The 15,928-nt window shown below is 36.6% G+C and overlaps 1 protein-coding gene across 2 annotated transcripts; it reads right to left on the bottom strand.

Moving 5' to 3' along the window:
• Window positions 1-335: 335 nt before the first annotated feature.
• sun2 (Sad1 and UNC84 domain containing 2) lies at window positions 336-11,859 on the bottom strand. Of its 2 annotated transcripts, none has more exons than XM_067373497.1 (18): window positions 11,740-11,859; window positions 8,688-8,805; window positions 8,470-8,597; window positions 7,887-7,970; window positions 7,701-7,760; window positions 7,517-7,610; window positions 7,345-7,406; window positions 6,573-6,679; window positions 6,378-6,455; window positions 5,809-5,862; window positions 5,607-5,650; window positions 5,381-5,498; window positions 5,051-5,269; window positions 4,863-4,947; window positions 4,000-4,115; window positions 3,744-3,911; window positions 3,570-3,659; window positions 336-2,074 (listed from the first exon to the last, which is right to left on the bottom strand). In XM_067373497.1, the coding sequence occupies exons 2-18, from the start codon at window positions 8,801-8,803 to the stop codon at window positions 1,961-1,963; spliced, it is 1,737 nt and encodes a 578-aa protein (XP_067229598.1). In that variant the 5' UTR covers window positions 8,804-8,805; window positions 11,740-11,859; the 3' UTR covers window positions 336-1,960. The 2 variants fall into 2 exon arrangements, with proteins under 2 accessions (XP_067229598.1, XP_067229597.1); XM_067373496.1 differs by having other exon boundaries at window positions 11,606-11,841.
• Between the last annotated feature and the right edge of the window lie 4,069 nt (window positions 11,860-15,928).

The following is a 15,928-nucleotide window of genomic DNA, read 5'->3' as shown; positions in this document are numbered from 1 at the left end:
TAGGTTATTTAAATGACAATGTGTAGTAAATTAGGCCTACCTATAAAATCAGTTAGTTTAGACTGGAGTGAGGTGAAACCAGAACAAAGGAAGTTGTTGTTAGCTAGGTGCATTCAATTGTATATGGTAGAAAATTATATTATTAGTTAATATAACTTCTAAATTCTACTTTTTAATACATTTCAGGTTTAGCAAAAAAGCATCTTCTCTTACAAAGCTATAAAATCACTTTTTTTTTTTTTTTTTGCAAAGAGGGCAGGAAAGAATTACAGTGAGAGTGACGGGTACTTTATTGTCAGTATCGGGATCGCAGATCACGTGGGTAGGCACTTTTTACTGTTTGTATGGATGACCATGTCTGTCACCACTGAAGACCATTTTTGACCCAGGACAAACCCTGCATTGATTCATTTGAATTGAAATATTTAATACTTCCACAGCAAAAATTATGTATGCGATTAATTTAGATTAATTAATCACAGAGTATGTAATTAGATTAAAATTTTTAATCGATTGACATCCCTAATATATAGTTTAGTGTTTTGTTTTTCCTTCATATGTAACATATTTAAAAAAATCTAAAACATTTTCCTCAGATGTGCATGAAAATTTCTCATGTGTGCAACTCTTGAACACATGCATTAATATTTGCATTCACAACATATTATGTACCATCTCAAATTTATTAAAAAAAAAAAATCATTTTTCTTACAAAATAATATCAAATAATATGACAGAAACTTCATGTAAACTTTGCCAAATTAACATCAGAGCTCTATTAAGCTTGATGAGAAATGTAGAAGGATGCCAAAATAAAATAACAATAAATCAAATAAAACAATGCACATGTTTATACCTTTAAGGAATTTTAAGTATGACTTCGAGAACGCACCACAAAAACTGCATCATCAAGCACATATATATACACAAAGGACAAGAGAGTGACGTTCAAGAGCACTTTGGTTTGAAAACCCGAAACCTGAGTTTGACTCCACACCTCCCCCGTCCCGCAGAGGAGACGTACACCATCTGACATTTCTAGTACCCATGTGTACTCATCACCCCGGGCGGAAGAGTGCAATCAGAACTGCTGCTCATAGGAAACAGCATTGTTACATGAGGACATAACTAAACAATCAATTATTACAAGCTTCTTCAGAGGTATATGGTTCGACGATGACGTGAATAAACACATTTCAGAACCATCTATCATTACACAATACTGAGGATAAGCAAAACAACACAAATGCTGCTTTATAGTAATTCTAGCTAAGCATGACACTTTTTGTCCTTCATTCGGCTTTATGAACCATATTTACTGTTACACATAACTTAAAGGGATAGTTCACCCAAAAATGAAAATTCTGTCATCATTTACTCTCCCTCAAGTTGTTCCAAACCTGCATGAATTTCTTTGTTCTGTTGAACACAAAAGAAGATATTTTTTGATCTGTAACCAAACAGTTGATGTTCCTCATAGTATTTTTTTTCCCATAATATGGAAGTCGACGGGTCCATCAACTCTTTGGTTACCCTCATTTTTTAAAATCTTTTTTTTCGTACAGGTTTGGAACAACTTGAGAGTGAGTAAATGATAACAGAATTTTCATTTTTGGGTGAACTATCCCTTTAAGCCTGGCCTTCCTACATAAAAAAAATAAATAAATCACAACAGTTAATTCAGAACTGTATAAACAACTAAAATGTCCAATCAGCACTTGCCTGAAAAATAATATTTGAGGAATGCAAACAGATTTTTTCAAAAGGGCAAACAATCTACATTCTGATATCAGTCAAACGTTCATGTGCGCTTTTTGGTATTTGTACATTAGGAAGCTGTCTGATTCTGTCTTTAAGAATCCAGTGCATTTGTGCTTTACATTTTTTTGCATAAAGTAAACCAAAACTGAAGAGAGCGAATGATTTCAGACCCTCTTCCTCTCCGGCTTCTCCTCCGCTCTCAGGCGAGTGTAGGTTCTCCATGAACTCTGAAGCGATACACGCAGGTGTATTCCAGGTGACCCCAGTTGCTTAAGACTCTCAGCTCTGCCATGCTATAGATGTCTGAGGCTTCCTACAGGCCAGAAACAGGAAGAATTTCACCAAAAAAAATATTACTATTGTGTGCGCATGAGAAACTTTTCACGTTTTGCATGCTCACGCGTTACAATTTCCGGTTTATGTATACTATAACCTATTTCCTTTGTGCGTCACTGCCATTTTACTATGCTGAAAACGAGAGTATAGATGCACATGAATTAATAAACATCTGTTTGCTCATAATTTGGCTTTCTTCAAGGCAGTATACCTTTAATATCTCCACCTTTTGTCCGCTTTAACGCATTCTCTGTGACGGCAGAGAAACCCAGCCATGAAATGGGCTGATGACGCATTATGGCTGTGTGCACTGTCCTATTTGCCACATTCAAGGGTCCATAAAAAAGACTGATACAATAAAAAGTGCTCACAATTGTGCTTTCTTTAGGGCAGCACATCATCTTTCAAGGCCTTATGTATTATGTCCACTTCAACAAATTCTCTGTGATGACAGAGAAACCATGCCATGAAAGGGGCTGATGGCACAATATGGCAGTGTGCATTGTCCTATTTGCCAACCCAGACAGTGACTTGGGGTGCGTTCACACTTGTAGTTCGGTTTGTTTGGTTCATTTGGTCCAGACCAAAGAAGAAAAAAAAAAAGCATTTAGTCCTGGTCCGGTTAGCGTTCAGATTGGCAATTTTATCACCGAACCAAAAGATACCAAACCTTAAGGCATAGGGATAAATTCACAACGTGATTGGTCGGATTTTATGACGTATTGCCTATTTTGAGACCGAACTTACCGAACATCCAAAACAATGCTGTTTGCTGAGGTAAATGCACTCGTTGTGTGTGTGTAGCCTGCATATAATGGTATTTTGGCCAGCTGGGAACTCGTGAAGAGCTTATAAAATGTGTAAAGTAGTCAAAACACCGGCGGGAATCCATCCGTCACACACACAAATGATCTTCTGCATGGCATCAGGGTTCGTTTTAATCGAACCAAACATGACAAGTGTGAACAGATCCGGCCCACATCTGGTCCAAGTGTAATCCACATGTACCAGATGTGGGCCGGATCAGGGCCACACTATGTTGCTGTTTGGGAAGTTTAAGGGTCCATAAAAAAAGACTGATACAGTAAAAAATTACTCAAAATTGGGCTTTCGTCAGGGCAGTATGTCATCTTTCAAGGCCTTATGTTCGCTTCAATGAATCATCTGTGACGACAGAGAAACTGCACTGTGAAATGGTCAGATGGCGCAATAGGCAGCTCAGTGTTCATTGTCCTATATGCTTTTTTAATGGTTCATAAAAAACTACTTGTACAGTACAAAGTGATTCAAATGTGGATCGTTTGGGTAGTATATTGTCCCAAATACAGTCATGTGAAAAAGGAAGTACACACTTTTGAATTCTATGGTCATGACGACATATTACACCATGTCATTATTTATTTAACAAAAATAAAGCCAAAATGGAGAAGACGTGTGATGATGATGTACACTCCCGTGTATTTTTGACTTACCGGAATTCTGAATGTCTGAATGGGCTCTCCATCCTGGTCGTACATGAATGTCCCAAGCAACTTTCCGTCTTCAGTCTCATTAGACATACCCTGAACACAGGACAGGCAAGGAATCTTAATGCTGTTGTTTTATCACTGTTATGAAGGAGAAAAAGCATTGGATTATCGACTCACATAGACAGCAAAATCCTTAGGCGCGCTGTCAATGCGTCCCGTTGGAGAGAGCTCTTTGGGAAGGTGTTCGAGTGTGACGTGGGTGATTTTTACTGGGTAAGACAGTGCGATCACCAGGAAACCCTGGGAGCCTCGGAATGCCCAACACTTCCCAGGATACAGCTCCGGCTACAACACACACACAGAAGCTCAGACAGTCAGATGTGTTTAAATGAAGGAGGACAGTGTTTGTGTGATTTGAGTGTTTGTGGGTTACCTGTATAACAGTACGAGGGCTTTCTGAATGATACCAGAGAGGAACGCCAAATAAGCTCAAACACGCAGATCTGGTCTTATATGTCTCGGAGCAACGAGTGTTTAACACGCTGGCACCTACACAAACACACACACAGAGACTTGTACAGAACAGTAAAGATTTTTGAATCTTCTTGAAGTTTCTTCTGCTCACCAAGGCTGCATTTATTTGATCAAAAATACAGTAAAAACAATAATATTGGAATTATTACAATTTAAAAATACCTGTTTTCATTTATTTTATTTTATTTTATTCAGCATCATTACTCCAGTCTTCAGTGTCACATGATCCTTCAGAAATCATTCTAATATGCTGATTTGCTTCTCAAGAAACTTTTCTTATTATTATCAGTGTTGAAAACAGTTCTGCTACTTAATATTTAGGTGGAAACCGTGATACACTCTTTTCAGGATTCTTTGATGAACAAAGTTTAAAAGAAAAACATTTACTTGATTTTTTTTTTTTTTTTTTGATCGTTTAATGCATCCTTGCTGAATTAAAGTATCTTTAGAAAAAGTTTGGTTAAAAAAAAATCTCTGTGAAACCAAATTTTTGATTGGTAGTGTATATAAAATAATAATAAAAAAAATAATAGAAATAAATTACGTTTTGAAATCTATTAAAATAGACAAGTTATTTTAAGTTTTAATTTTTTCCCTTTTATTTTTTATTAAATTCAGCCTTGGTGAGTTCTTTTAAAAACATTAAACATTAAACAGTAGTGTTTGGACAGTAGTGAATGTGTGTATATTTGTATACATGAAAAAATTATAATATGAAAGTATAAGATACTCAATAAAAGTTCTCATGCAGGAAATTTGTACCAGAAGATTCCAAGGCATAGTCCGCCAATCCAATCCCATCCGCCCTGTACAGACTAATTGCCCTGTGGACAATTTCTTTCACATCCTGTTATGCATAAAAAAAACACCCATTAAAAGGATTCATGATCCTCATGCAAACTTCAGACTGTCCTAAAAATGTCTGAAATTCTTCTCTCTTAGACACATACTTGTATAGTGGCGGCTCCGGCTCCTTCCTGTTCCAGCGTCTCTCCCACAGTCCTCCAGGCATCTCTGCTGCTCGCCTTCTCATGCACTAGTTTCTCTAGTATCCGTTTCTCCAGATCCTCTAGCGCCCTCTGCAGCTCAGGACGGAGCACTATGGTTGATTCCAATGAACTTGGATCTTTCAGGTGTTTTATTAGCCAATCGGATAGCTCTGCTCTCAGCTGCGGAAGAAATGACAGGAAAAATTGATTAATAACTAAATGCAATTTGCAATCAAGTCAAAGTTAAATCTTCCTGCTGAATTTAAACGAGCTAAAAACATGTGTCCTTACATTGGTGTTGAGAGTGTCATGTGAATCAACTCTTTCCTTGAGGAGATCTTGAGCTGACTGAAGATTTGAGAGACTGGACTTCAGGTCAGAAATCTGCTGCCCATGCTCAGACTCAACACTAGGGAACATAAGTCATCAATGGATCAAATAATGATGCAACATACAAAAGAAGACTAAACATAAAAACATCCACAAAATCAAAGTGAAAAGCTTAAAAGACACTAACTTCCTCATCTGATCATTCATAGACCTCAGATCGGTTTGCAACATCTAGGAGACAAGCAAATGCACAGATTAGGTGGATGACATCATTTCCTGTTTAGTGCTTCGTTGCTATGACAGAAGAAACAGGATGTAGAAAGGAAGATGGGTGACGTTTTAACGTCAATGGAAATGATATAATTGTTAAGAACGTTTCGTTTCCTCACCTCAGATTTGTCCTTCTGTCTTGCGCTCTCCTTCTTCAGCAGTTCGATGTCTCTCTGAGAAAACAGATAGTCAAAGAGAAAGAAATTGAGACAGATCTTTTGTTTTTCCTCCATTTCTGTCACCTGATTGAGTTGGGTTCCTTGTCACTGTTGTCTTTGGCTTGCTTAGTTGGGAACACTTAATATTCGGCAATATTATTGATTTGATGCGCTGACACTATTGGATGAGAATGAGCTGGAGGATGACATCACAGTTTTATGTAGGGCTGCTTTTTACTGCTTTATATAAATATTAATTTCATAATTGATGAACTTTACACAGTTGATTGAACTGAATCAACACTGAACTGACTTCAGCTGAATAATGGTTAGGGTTACTATTGTCTATTTTAGAGCTGCTTTACTGCAGAATGTAATTCTGTTTGCATCACTAATCATTCATTTCCTGTTTACTACTGTAAAGCTGCTTTGAAACAATCTGTTTAGTGTATATAAATATAAATAAAGGATACTTGACACTTCCTCTTTAACAGACACTGACGAAATGATTGTAAATATATTATAATTACCATCAGGTTCAGCTCCCTTTCGTGCAAGCTGGCGATTTCATCCTTCAAGTTAGATAGGCTGGCATGTTGGAGTTGGTGCTAAAAGAGCAAAAATTGCGTTTACTAAAATAATAATAATACATTTAAGAGAGAGATGCAATAATTATGGAACAGAACCTTTTTGAGGACGAAATGAACTGGAGATGTTCTACTCACATCAAAAGCTGCTTTCACAGGTACATCTGTGTGTTTAACAGGTGGAGTCCTGGAAACAACATCACGAGGGGGAGAACGAGAAGCAAACGGGAACCAGTACCATATTCCTGCAACAGGTAATTGCTTATTAACATTTCTTGATTACTCTATGAGAAATTATCAGGCATGAACCAGGCATAAGTATTTTTTATTACAGCTACATGTATGTAGTAGGGGCGTGACGAGAGCTTGTGCCATGAGATCTCACAAGATTAAAATGTGACAAGGTGAAAAGTTGTCTTGTGATGGTGCCATTAAAGAGTGTGAGTGTGAAATTAGGATAGAATATGCCACCGCTACATTTACATTACGCCTCTACTGTCGTTTTGCTTTTTACAGAAATAAAAACCATTTCTTTCAGTTGGATAACGGTCACTTCAATCCCATCCAGCTCAACCAACACGAGATGCAGAGTCGTACGTAATGCAGCAGGAATCGGAGTTCACTGATCACATGACCAAAGTAAGTGACGAGACAAGACCATGGCAGAGGATTCGTTGCACAACAGGGCCTAAGCATATGACAAATATCTTGTATCTTATATCTTATTTTACTAGTCATGTATTTGAGGATTTCTAAAAATACTGTTTAAAAATCTCATCTCATGAACTCAATCTCGTGAGCTACCTGTCTCGTCACACTCCTAGTACATAGTCTAAATGTTCTTGTGTTATCTTGAAATACATAGGTTTAGTTTTCGATATTTTATAAGAGTGTCGATCAGCTGTCTCACCAAAAATGAGAAAGATGAGAAGGAGAACCAGTAGGATAGCCTTTCTCATATCTGCTGTGCATCTACAGAGAAAGACATGAGGAGAGATGATCATGCGTTAAAATAAACGTTCCTTTTTTATTATTAATTAATTATTAAATAAGGTCACACATTCGTAATTACAACACTGTACCTGCTGAGCAGAAACACATTGATCAGAGACAGTCGCGAGGTGAGGCTGTACCATGCAGTTCCCAGCCACCAGTACAACATAACCAGAGCTTGAGCTGCAACACACATGAGCACATGACCACTACAGCAGAAAAAGACTGATTGTTCATGTTAGTGGGTGAAGGGAGGGTTTATACATGTAATACCTGGAGAGCGAAACACGTCCGACATGCCAAAGTCTGGTTCAGCTACAGACTGGGTAGAACCTGGAGAAAAGTAAAAACAAATACTAGATTTTTTTACAGTGCTCTTTGCTTGACGAATGAAAAAAGGACCAGCTCACCCAACCAACCAGCCATTTTATAATTATAAAATTGTTAATGCACACTTACTAGGGTTTGATTTTATGGGTTGTTCATAATGCTCCTCAGCCGAGGAATATCCAGAGGAGAATCCTTGAGCAGCAACAGGCATGCCTGAAACCCAGAGACAATGCATATATAAAAATAATTACATTATGTAACATAAAATAACAAACTATAAAATAACAAACAACAAAATTAATAAATCCATGTAAAGTACGTTATATATCTTACTCACTATAAAATATTTATTATATATTTATGTTTTCTCTCTCTCTCTCTCTATTATATATATATATATATATATATATATATATATATATATATATATATATATATATGTACATTTTTAGTAACATATTATTTATAGTAAGTTAATAAACATGTTAGTAGATTTCACATGTATATATATAAAGATTATATATTATGTGAAACATTTTATATATGAATAACATTTGATACTGTACATGTATGTACATTATATATACATTTATTTTATGTACATACATTTATGTAATATCCATATCCATATTATAATACATATTCTGTACACTATACAGTATATAAAAACGTGTATATATACATTGAAGGTTCTGTGTGTGCGCATACTAACCATTCTCATTGTCCGTGGCAGTGAGGTCACTGCGAGGCCCAGTCTGTATCTGACTCACGCTGCTCGCACGACTAGAATTGCGGGAAACACTGCCTGTGCTCTTGCGACCGGACCTCTTCTTGAAGATCCTGCAGGAAAGCATCTGTATCAGCTTCACTACCGTAAACGCACATGCAAATTATGTATCTGATGTACTGCTGCCTCCAGCACACACACACCTGGTTGGGCTCTCTTTGTAAGAGACGTGGCCAGTGGATCCAGTGGAGCTAGTGCTGGCAGCGTCATCATCTGGAAAGGACGGCCCTTTCACTAACCTTGTGCTTCGCCTTGACATCTCTGTAGAAAACACAAATTTATAGATCGTGTAAAAAGTGTTTTAAATTGTTAGTGGTGACTGAGAACTCAAACATTTGTAGTACAACTGCTACCTAGATGCATTAGGTCTTCCCGTTTACAAGCCGAATTCTGGAAAAGTTGGAAAAATATTTTACATTTTAATTTAAATGAAAACTAAAAGACTTTATCAAATGAGCCAATATTTTATTCACAATAATGAATAAACAAATGTTTAAACAGAGAAATTGTACACTTTTTCCACTAAATGAGGTAATTTTCAAATTTGATGCCTACTACGGGTCTCAAAAAAATTGGCACGGGGGCAACAAATGGCTGAAAAAGCAAGACATTTTGAAAAGTTTCAGCTGGGAGAACATCTAGCAACTAAGTTAATTGATATCAGGTCTGTCACATGATTAGCTACAAAAGGGATGTCTTAGACAGGCAGAGTCTCTCAGAATTAAAGATGGGCAATCTGTGAAAGAGTGCGTAAAAAGATTGTGGAATACTTTAAAAACAATGTTCCTCAATGTCAAATTGCAAAGGCTTTGCAAATCTCATCATGTACAGTGCATAACATCATCAAAAGATTCAGAGAAACTGGAGAAATCTCTGTGCGTAAGGAACAAGGCCGAAGACCTTTATTGGATGCCTGTGGTGTTCGGGCCCTCAGACAACACTTCATCATCATCGGCATGATTGTGTCAAAATGGTCCCAGGAATACTTCTAGAAACCACTGTCGATAAGCACAATCCGCAGATGCCAACTAAATCTCTATCATGCAAAAAGGAAGCCTTATGTGAACATAGTTTAGAAGTTGTGTCCTGTGGGATAAGGCTCATTTAAAATGGACTGTTTCAAAGTGGAAAAGTGTTCTATGGTCAGACGAGTCCAAATTTGACATTCCGGCTAAAGAGGAGGGAGACCTTCCAGCGTGTCATCAGCATTCAGTTCAAAAGCCTGCATCTCTGATGGTATGGAGGTGCATAAGTGTATACGGTATGGGCAGCTTGCATGTTTTGGAAGGCACTTCAGCAGCTGGAAACCTATATCAGGCAAGATTGGGACCAAATTCCAACACCAAAACTCCAGAAACTCATATCCTCGATGCCCAGACGTCTTCACACTGTTTTGAAAAGAAGAGATGCTACACCATGGTAAACATGCCCCCGTCCCAACTATTTTGAGACCTGTAGCTGGCATCAAATTTGAAATGAGCACATTTTGTGCATAAAATTGTAAAATTTCTCAGTTTAAACATTTGTTATGTTATCTATGTTCTATTGTGAATAAAATATTGTCTCATGTGATTTGAAAGTCTTGAGTTTTCATTTTCTTCGTCACAACGTCACAACTTTTCCGGAATTCGGGTTGCACATTAAATGTTCCCTCTTTATTATTACATTTACTCATTAGCAAACACTTTTCTGACTCACTGCTCATGATAAAAAAACACTGTGAATCAGATGACCAAAATGAAAAACATCACAATAAATGTGACATATCATATTCCAAATGTTCTCATTGCGGTTTCAGTGCATTCTGATACTGATCTTTGTGTAATTCCTAATCTCAGGCTCATCCCGTGCAGGGTGACGGAGCTTTTAGCAGCAGATTATCTGAAGGAGAGCACGTGCAGCAAATTCCCAAACCAAGGTCCTCCAGTTCCCCTTCAATCAGTTATATTAAGTCCCTTTAGTTGGATAATTGTGGTTAATCTCAACAACAGACTGCACTTACACTTTAATGATCAAGAAATCCACACTTCTGTGCGGATGGAGAAACACAAACACTCATTTGGTGCTCCTATCACCTATTTTTTGAATACAGCATTTATGATTTTTAATGAAAGCACCTATTCTTTTCCCCCTACAAATCCTTAATCCTGATTGAGCTAATACTCTCAAGCAGCATTAAAAACATGCATGCACACTTACAAACTACGAATGTTGGAGGAAGCACTAAGGTGAGACAACATGCAAAGTACTACATAGCCAAGTTTATACGGCAATCCAAATATATATCGGTATCTCTGCCAGAACCTATACATTTGAATGGAGAAATAGATGCTTTCAGTCATGCAAAATAGAAATGATTCATTAGAACTAATGACATTTCAAGCTGTTTGATGCAACACGTCCAGTGCTTTAAAAATAAATTTCTTTAGCTAATAATCCCTCAAATGGCTATTTTTAAACTTGCAACAGTTCAGCTGTGTTCATTATTCTCTCATTTGTTTCTTGTTTTTAATTATACATGGACAAAAATCATTTTTATGTTATGGCCAACAACTAATACATTATATTATAAATGTATGTTTATGTACTAGTTTTTTAATAACATTAACTATCATGAGTAACCATGCAAACACAAACATCCCGTTATATACTGTGGTAATGATCTGGTATACACAGAAGAGGGCAAAGTGAGTTTCCATTCTTACTTTGGCGGTTCTCTTGATATGTGCGCCAATTTTAACCACAAAGGAAGGTTTCTTGGTAAAACGGGGTCATTCTGTTTCTCTTCCTTGACGTGGATGCCAATTAAACGTTTTCTTGGACGGATTGCACATAGTTTTTTGATGAATAATTATAAGCAGACTTCCGAAATGAGAATTCAACTACACATTATGTAGCTGTGCATAGAAATACGTGTATTTACCAGCGCGTTTCTCTGAAATGCTCCCTCAGCATCATTTCTACAGCACGTACAGCATGGCATGACTATAGTCACATAAGCACGCAGACGATGCTTTTGAAAATGTAAGTTAGCGTTCATGCACACTAGTGGTAGTCTCACCTTCTCAGTGGGTCTCCAGGAAGACATGCAGCCTGTCAAAACCTGCCAAAGTGAGAACCGCTCATCCGAAACGGCTCTACAATAACGGAATAGCGAAAGATACGTCGTATACTCAGAAGAAACGGTATACTCACTTCAGTTATGTGGCTTATAACGGATTCGAAAGCGATACGACAAGATGCTGTGAGGACGGAAGGGCTCGTCTTATCAGGAAGGGTCTTTTGACAGTTGTCAGCGCGGCGGCTCCACCTCTCGACGTCGTTTCGGGTTGTTTATAGAAAGATGAGGTAGACAGAGACGGCTACTGTCCAGCCGCGGTGCGCCATCTTGTGGACGTAGTTACGTAGAAAATATAAGCCCTTCAAACAGAGAGCTTTTTCACATTTACGACATAATCCCTTCACATAACATTACTTCTTTGTTTGCTCAGATTGTTGTTTTTATAATTTTTTACGTTAAAGTCAAACTTACCTTTTCTCGAGCTGTGTAACCGCAGCAAATACGAACGGTTTATGTGCGAAAATTCAGAAGTAAATAATAAACAACGTCACTTTAGGGTATATCTCGCTAGTTAGATAAACAGACATATTTTGTAGTATAATATACATATAGTACATTTTGTAGTATAATATACCCTATAGTTGTAGAAAATTTAGTACAGTATAAGGTAAAGTTTATAAAGTTATAAAGTTGGGTAAAATTTGTTTATATTAGCCTACTGTAGTTGTTTTGTTACCACAGCAACTATACAATTACCACAACAAATTAATTCAAGTACTTTACTATAGTATGGTTCAAAAACACTATAGTATTTACTATAAATTACTATTGTTTCACTTGCAGCACAACTGTTTTCAATAGAAATGTTTCTTGTGCATCAAATTAATGATTTCTGAAGGATTATGTGACGCTGCAGAAAATTCAGCTTTGCCTCGCAGGAATAAATTGCATTTTCAAATATATTAAAATAGAAAACAATTATTTTAAATTATATGAAGACTTGAGATGCAAAAGCCTCTAAGTGCCATCTGAAATTTTCTTCTAAAATGAGCATTTTTATCAAGCTCGTATGTTGAGTTTTTTTTTTTTATTATTTATTTAATTTTTATTTATTTGCTTTTTCTAGAAGAGGACGATGCACATTAATTAACACAAGAAACAAGTCTCCTATGTAAATGTGCCAGATTGAAATTTAGGTTCAGTAATTTAACTTTAATGGCAATTAAAATGGTCATTTTTTTATTGCCATTAAAGTGAAATAACTGAACTTAAACATACAAGCTTGATAAAAATGCTCATTTTAGAAGAAAATTTCAGATGGCACTTAAGAGGCTTTTGCATCTGAAGTCTTCATATTTTAATAACATTTCATTGCATTTAATGCAGACTTGCTGAGCATACGAAACTTCTTTCAAAAATATTAAACAACCTCACAACCCCAAATTTTATGGTTGTCCTATTTTATCTTTATATACAGAAGATGGCGCCATTGAACTTTGTTAAACCTGAACAGTTCAAATATGGTGCACAAAACCTACAGAGACAGGAGCAAGTGCTTTTAGATATAATCAAATTCATTCAAAACATATAGGTTTGTTCGTCCATTTTAGCCTCTTTCAGCAGCTGTTTTTTAGCTTTCAAATCTCATTCTTCCTTCAAGCTCTTAATGAAGTTTTAACTCATCCAGAGTTTAAATGAATTTGCCTTATAGCAATTCATTTAAAACTAAAAGGACATTTAACTAAACATTATATTAAACACACACTCAGACTCCATAATAAACCTAAAGCACAAGTTTGCTCTGTGCTGAAAAAAAAAAGTTTAGTATTTAGCTAGTGTTACGGTTGCTGGTGTAGAGATGAGGCTGATACGGGTTTCCACAAAACATACAATACTTTAATGAACAAAAAGGCAGCGTACATCCAACAAACGCTAACATAAACAGAGAACGGACGAGGAGTGAAGGGAGTGAGTGCAATATATGGGGAGTGCTGACAATAGAGTCCAGGTGCAGGTGATGAGTGACGATGAGGAGCTGACGAGGGAAGTGAGTGCAGGTGTGGAGAACAGGAGGATACTGGGAAATGGAGTCCAGGGAAACAAGGGATCTGTAACACACAGAAGCAAATATTCACAAACACTGATTCAAATTCAATACATGCAGATTTACTATGGCTGTGAGCACAGACACTTTCTGATAGAGGTTTGTGCTACACGACACGCACACAGATTAATGTATTCAGAGATCTGCTGTCATTAAGTACAATGTAATTTGTACCCTTCTCTGTGAGTCAATGGGGTTAACTGAGAGCTATCAGCTCTGATGCAGTCTAGAGGGATTGGATGAATGTTTAAAATGTCACATCCGCCTCAAACTGTGTTCACCTTGATGGAAACATTCAAATCAATAGTACATCCTTTAGGCCAGCTCCTTATCTTTGCATGTCTGATTAATGACATTACCAAAGTTTGACAAAGACCTCCAACAATAATATACTTTATTTACCTTATTTTGCTTCAACAAAATAGTTTTACGGTTAGAAATTTATCCATAAATATACCAGCTAAATAGGCACAAGCTGTAAGGACAATAACACAAAATCAGAATACTACATGAAGGATTGTATACAATATAACCTGACTATGTTTTGCTTAAGTATTATCTGACATAATTAAGATTATTTTTTTCTGTAAAAGTTAAATGAGTTCTTGTCATATTTTATTACCATTAGTGAATAAACTGTAATAATGAATGAAATGTTCAAGGTGTCTGAACAAATTATGGCTTGACTGTAGCTATACAGCCAACCTGATCTCATAGGAAACTGTACCTATTCAATGAAGAGACGATTTCATATGAATTTGTACAATGTGAATACAAAAACTTACCATTTTTTAGAAAAAAGTAAACATGAAGGTCCACCCATAACCCCACCCCCACACATTACTGTCACCGAATGAGATCATATGAATTTATAAATTATAGCCAATTTGTGTAAAATAGTTACGGATTGCCATAGAATTGTGTTCTGTTTGCTTACATCATTGCTGTTAAAAATTTACTGCATAAAATTTGCTACTAGTCAGAGTAGGTAGTATTAGGGGAGGGGCATTCTTATTCTATAGAGCATTTGATTTGACAAAAATATTAAGTGCAAGATTAATCATCAGTACTTTTGGTCCATTTCCCTGGAAGAGAAAGACTGTACGTTTTGTGTATGAATAGCAGAGACAGACTAAAAGCCACAAATCCAGCAATTAGGAGCCATGCAGTGTTCATTTATTTTTCTGTCTGTTCTAGATTACGCTGTTTTATCACACCTTGCTCAAGGTCACAGATACACACTAATCTGTAAATAATGTCAGGACCAACTGTAACTGAAAATATGATTATTCTATCACTTATGCATGATACAATCACAATAAAGGTCATCTGGAATGAAAAGCAGATGAAGAATGCAAGGAAAACAGGAGCACTTCCCAAAATTTGATTTTTAGTGCCTTTCTGCTGTTGCCAAGGAAACCGGTTGCACTTGTGTGTGTGTGTGTGTGTGTGTGTGTAAATATGTGTCAGTGTATAGAAGTTTGTGTATAGCAGCTGAACTAAGGTCAAATAATCAAAGGAAAGACTAATCAGCTTGTTTTTTTGTCTTTTTTTTGCCTCTCACACACAGATGCACATGAATATAAAGATGAAAAAATCTGTTCTAGGACCCAAAAATGGCCCCTTTATTTCAAATGACATCAGGTTAAAGGTTTTGTCCCATAGATGTTCTTTGTTTAAACTTCAAACTGCTGGGTGTTTTTTTTTCTGCATTATTTGGAAGCTAGTCTTGATGAAGCAGTTTTTCAATTGTATGTGAAAGGCAATCAAGATCACTTGTGCTTCTAACAACCTCGAAGGTCCTTAATAAGATGTGGAACACTGATTCTCAGCCTTTTCCCTTAATGATGCATATAGATTTGTCTGAACATGTGTCAGCTCTGAGAACAAAGAGAAAAAACATAGTTTGCCATCGGACAACACATCACACTGACCAGTGCATTTCACATTGAGATGAGTCACACAGTCAAACGAGATGAAGACTTTTCGCTACTATACACACTATACAAAAGTCGAAGTTATATACAACAGTAAGATAAGTTCTTGAATCCAATTGGTCAAGCAGCATTCCAAGAGCACTGTGATTTTTCTTATTATCTGTCAGTCTGTGCATTATGCTGCTTTCACATGTTATCAAAATTATCTTAAATATGAGTTTCCTAGTTTAAAATTGGACATGAACGCCCTCTCAAGTCATTTTCCACTGGGAAACTCGAGGA

The sequence above is a fragment of the Chanodichthys erythropterus genome, chromosome 21 (assembly GCF_024489055.1).
Source record: "Chanodichthys erythropterus isolate Z2021 chromosome 21, ASM2448905v1, whole genome shotgun sequence".
In the NCBI taxonomy this organism is placed as follows: domain Eukaryota; kingdom Metazoa; phylum Chordata; class Actinopteri; order Cypriniformes; family Xenocyprididae; genus Chanodichthys; species Chanodichthys erythropterus.
This window is presented reverse-complemented; position numbering and strand designations above follow the sequence as displayed.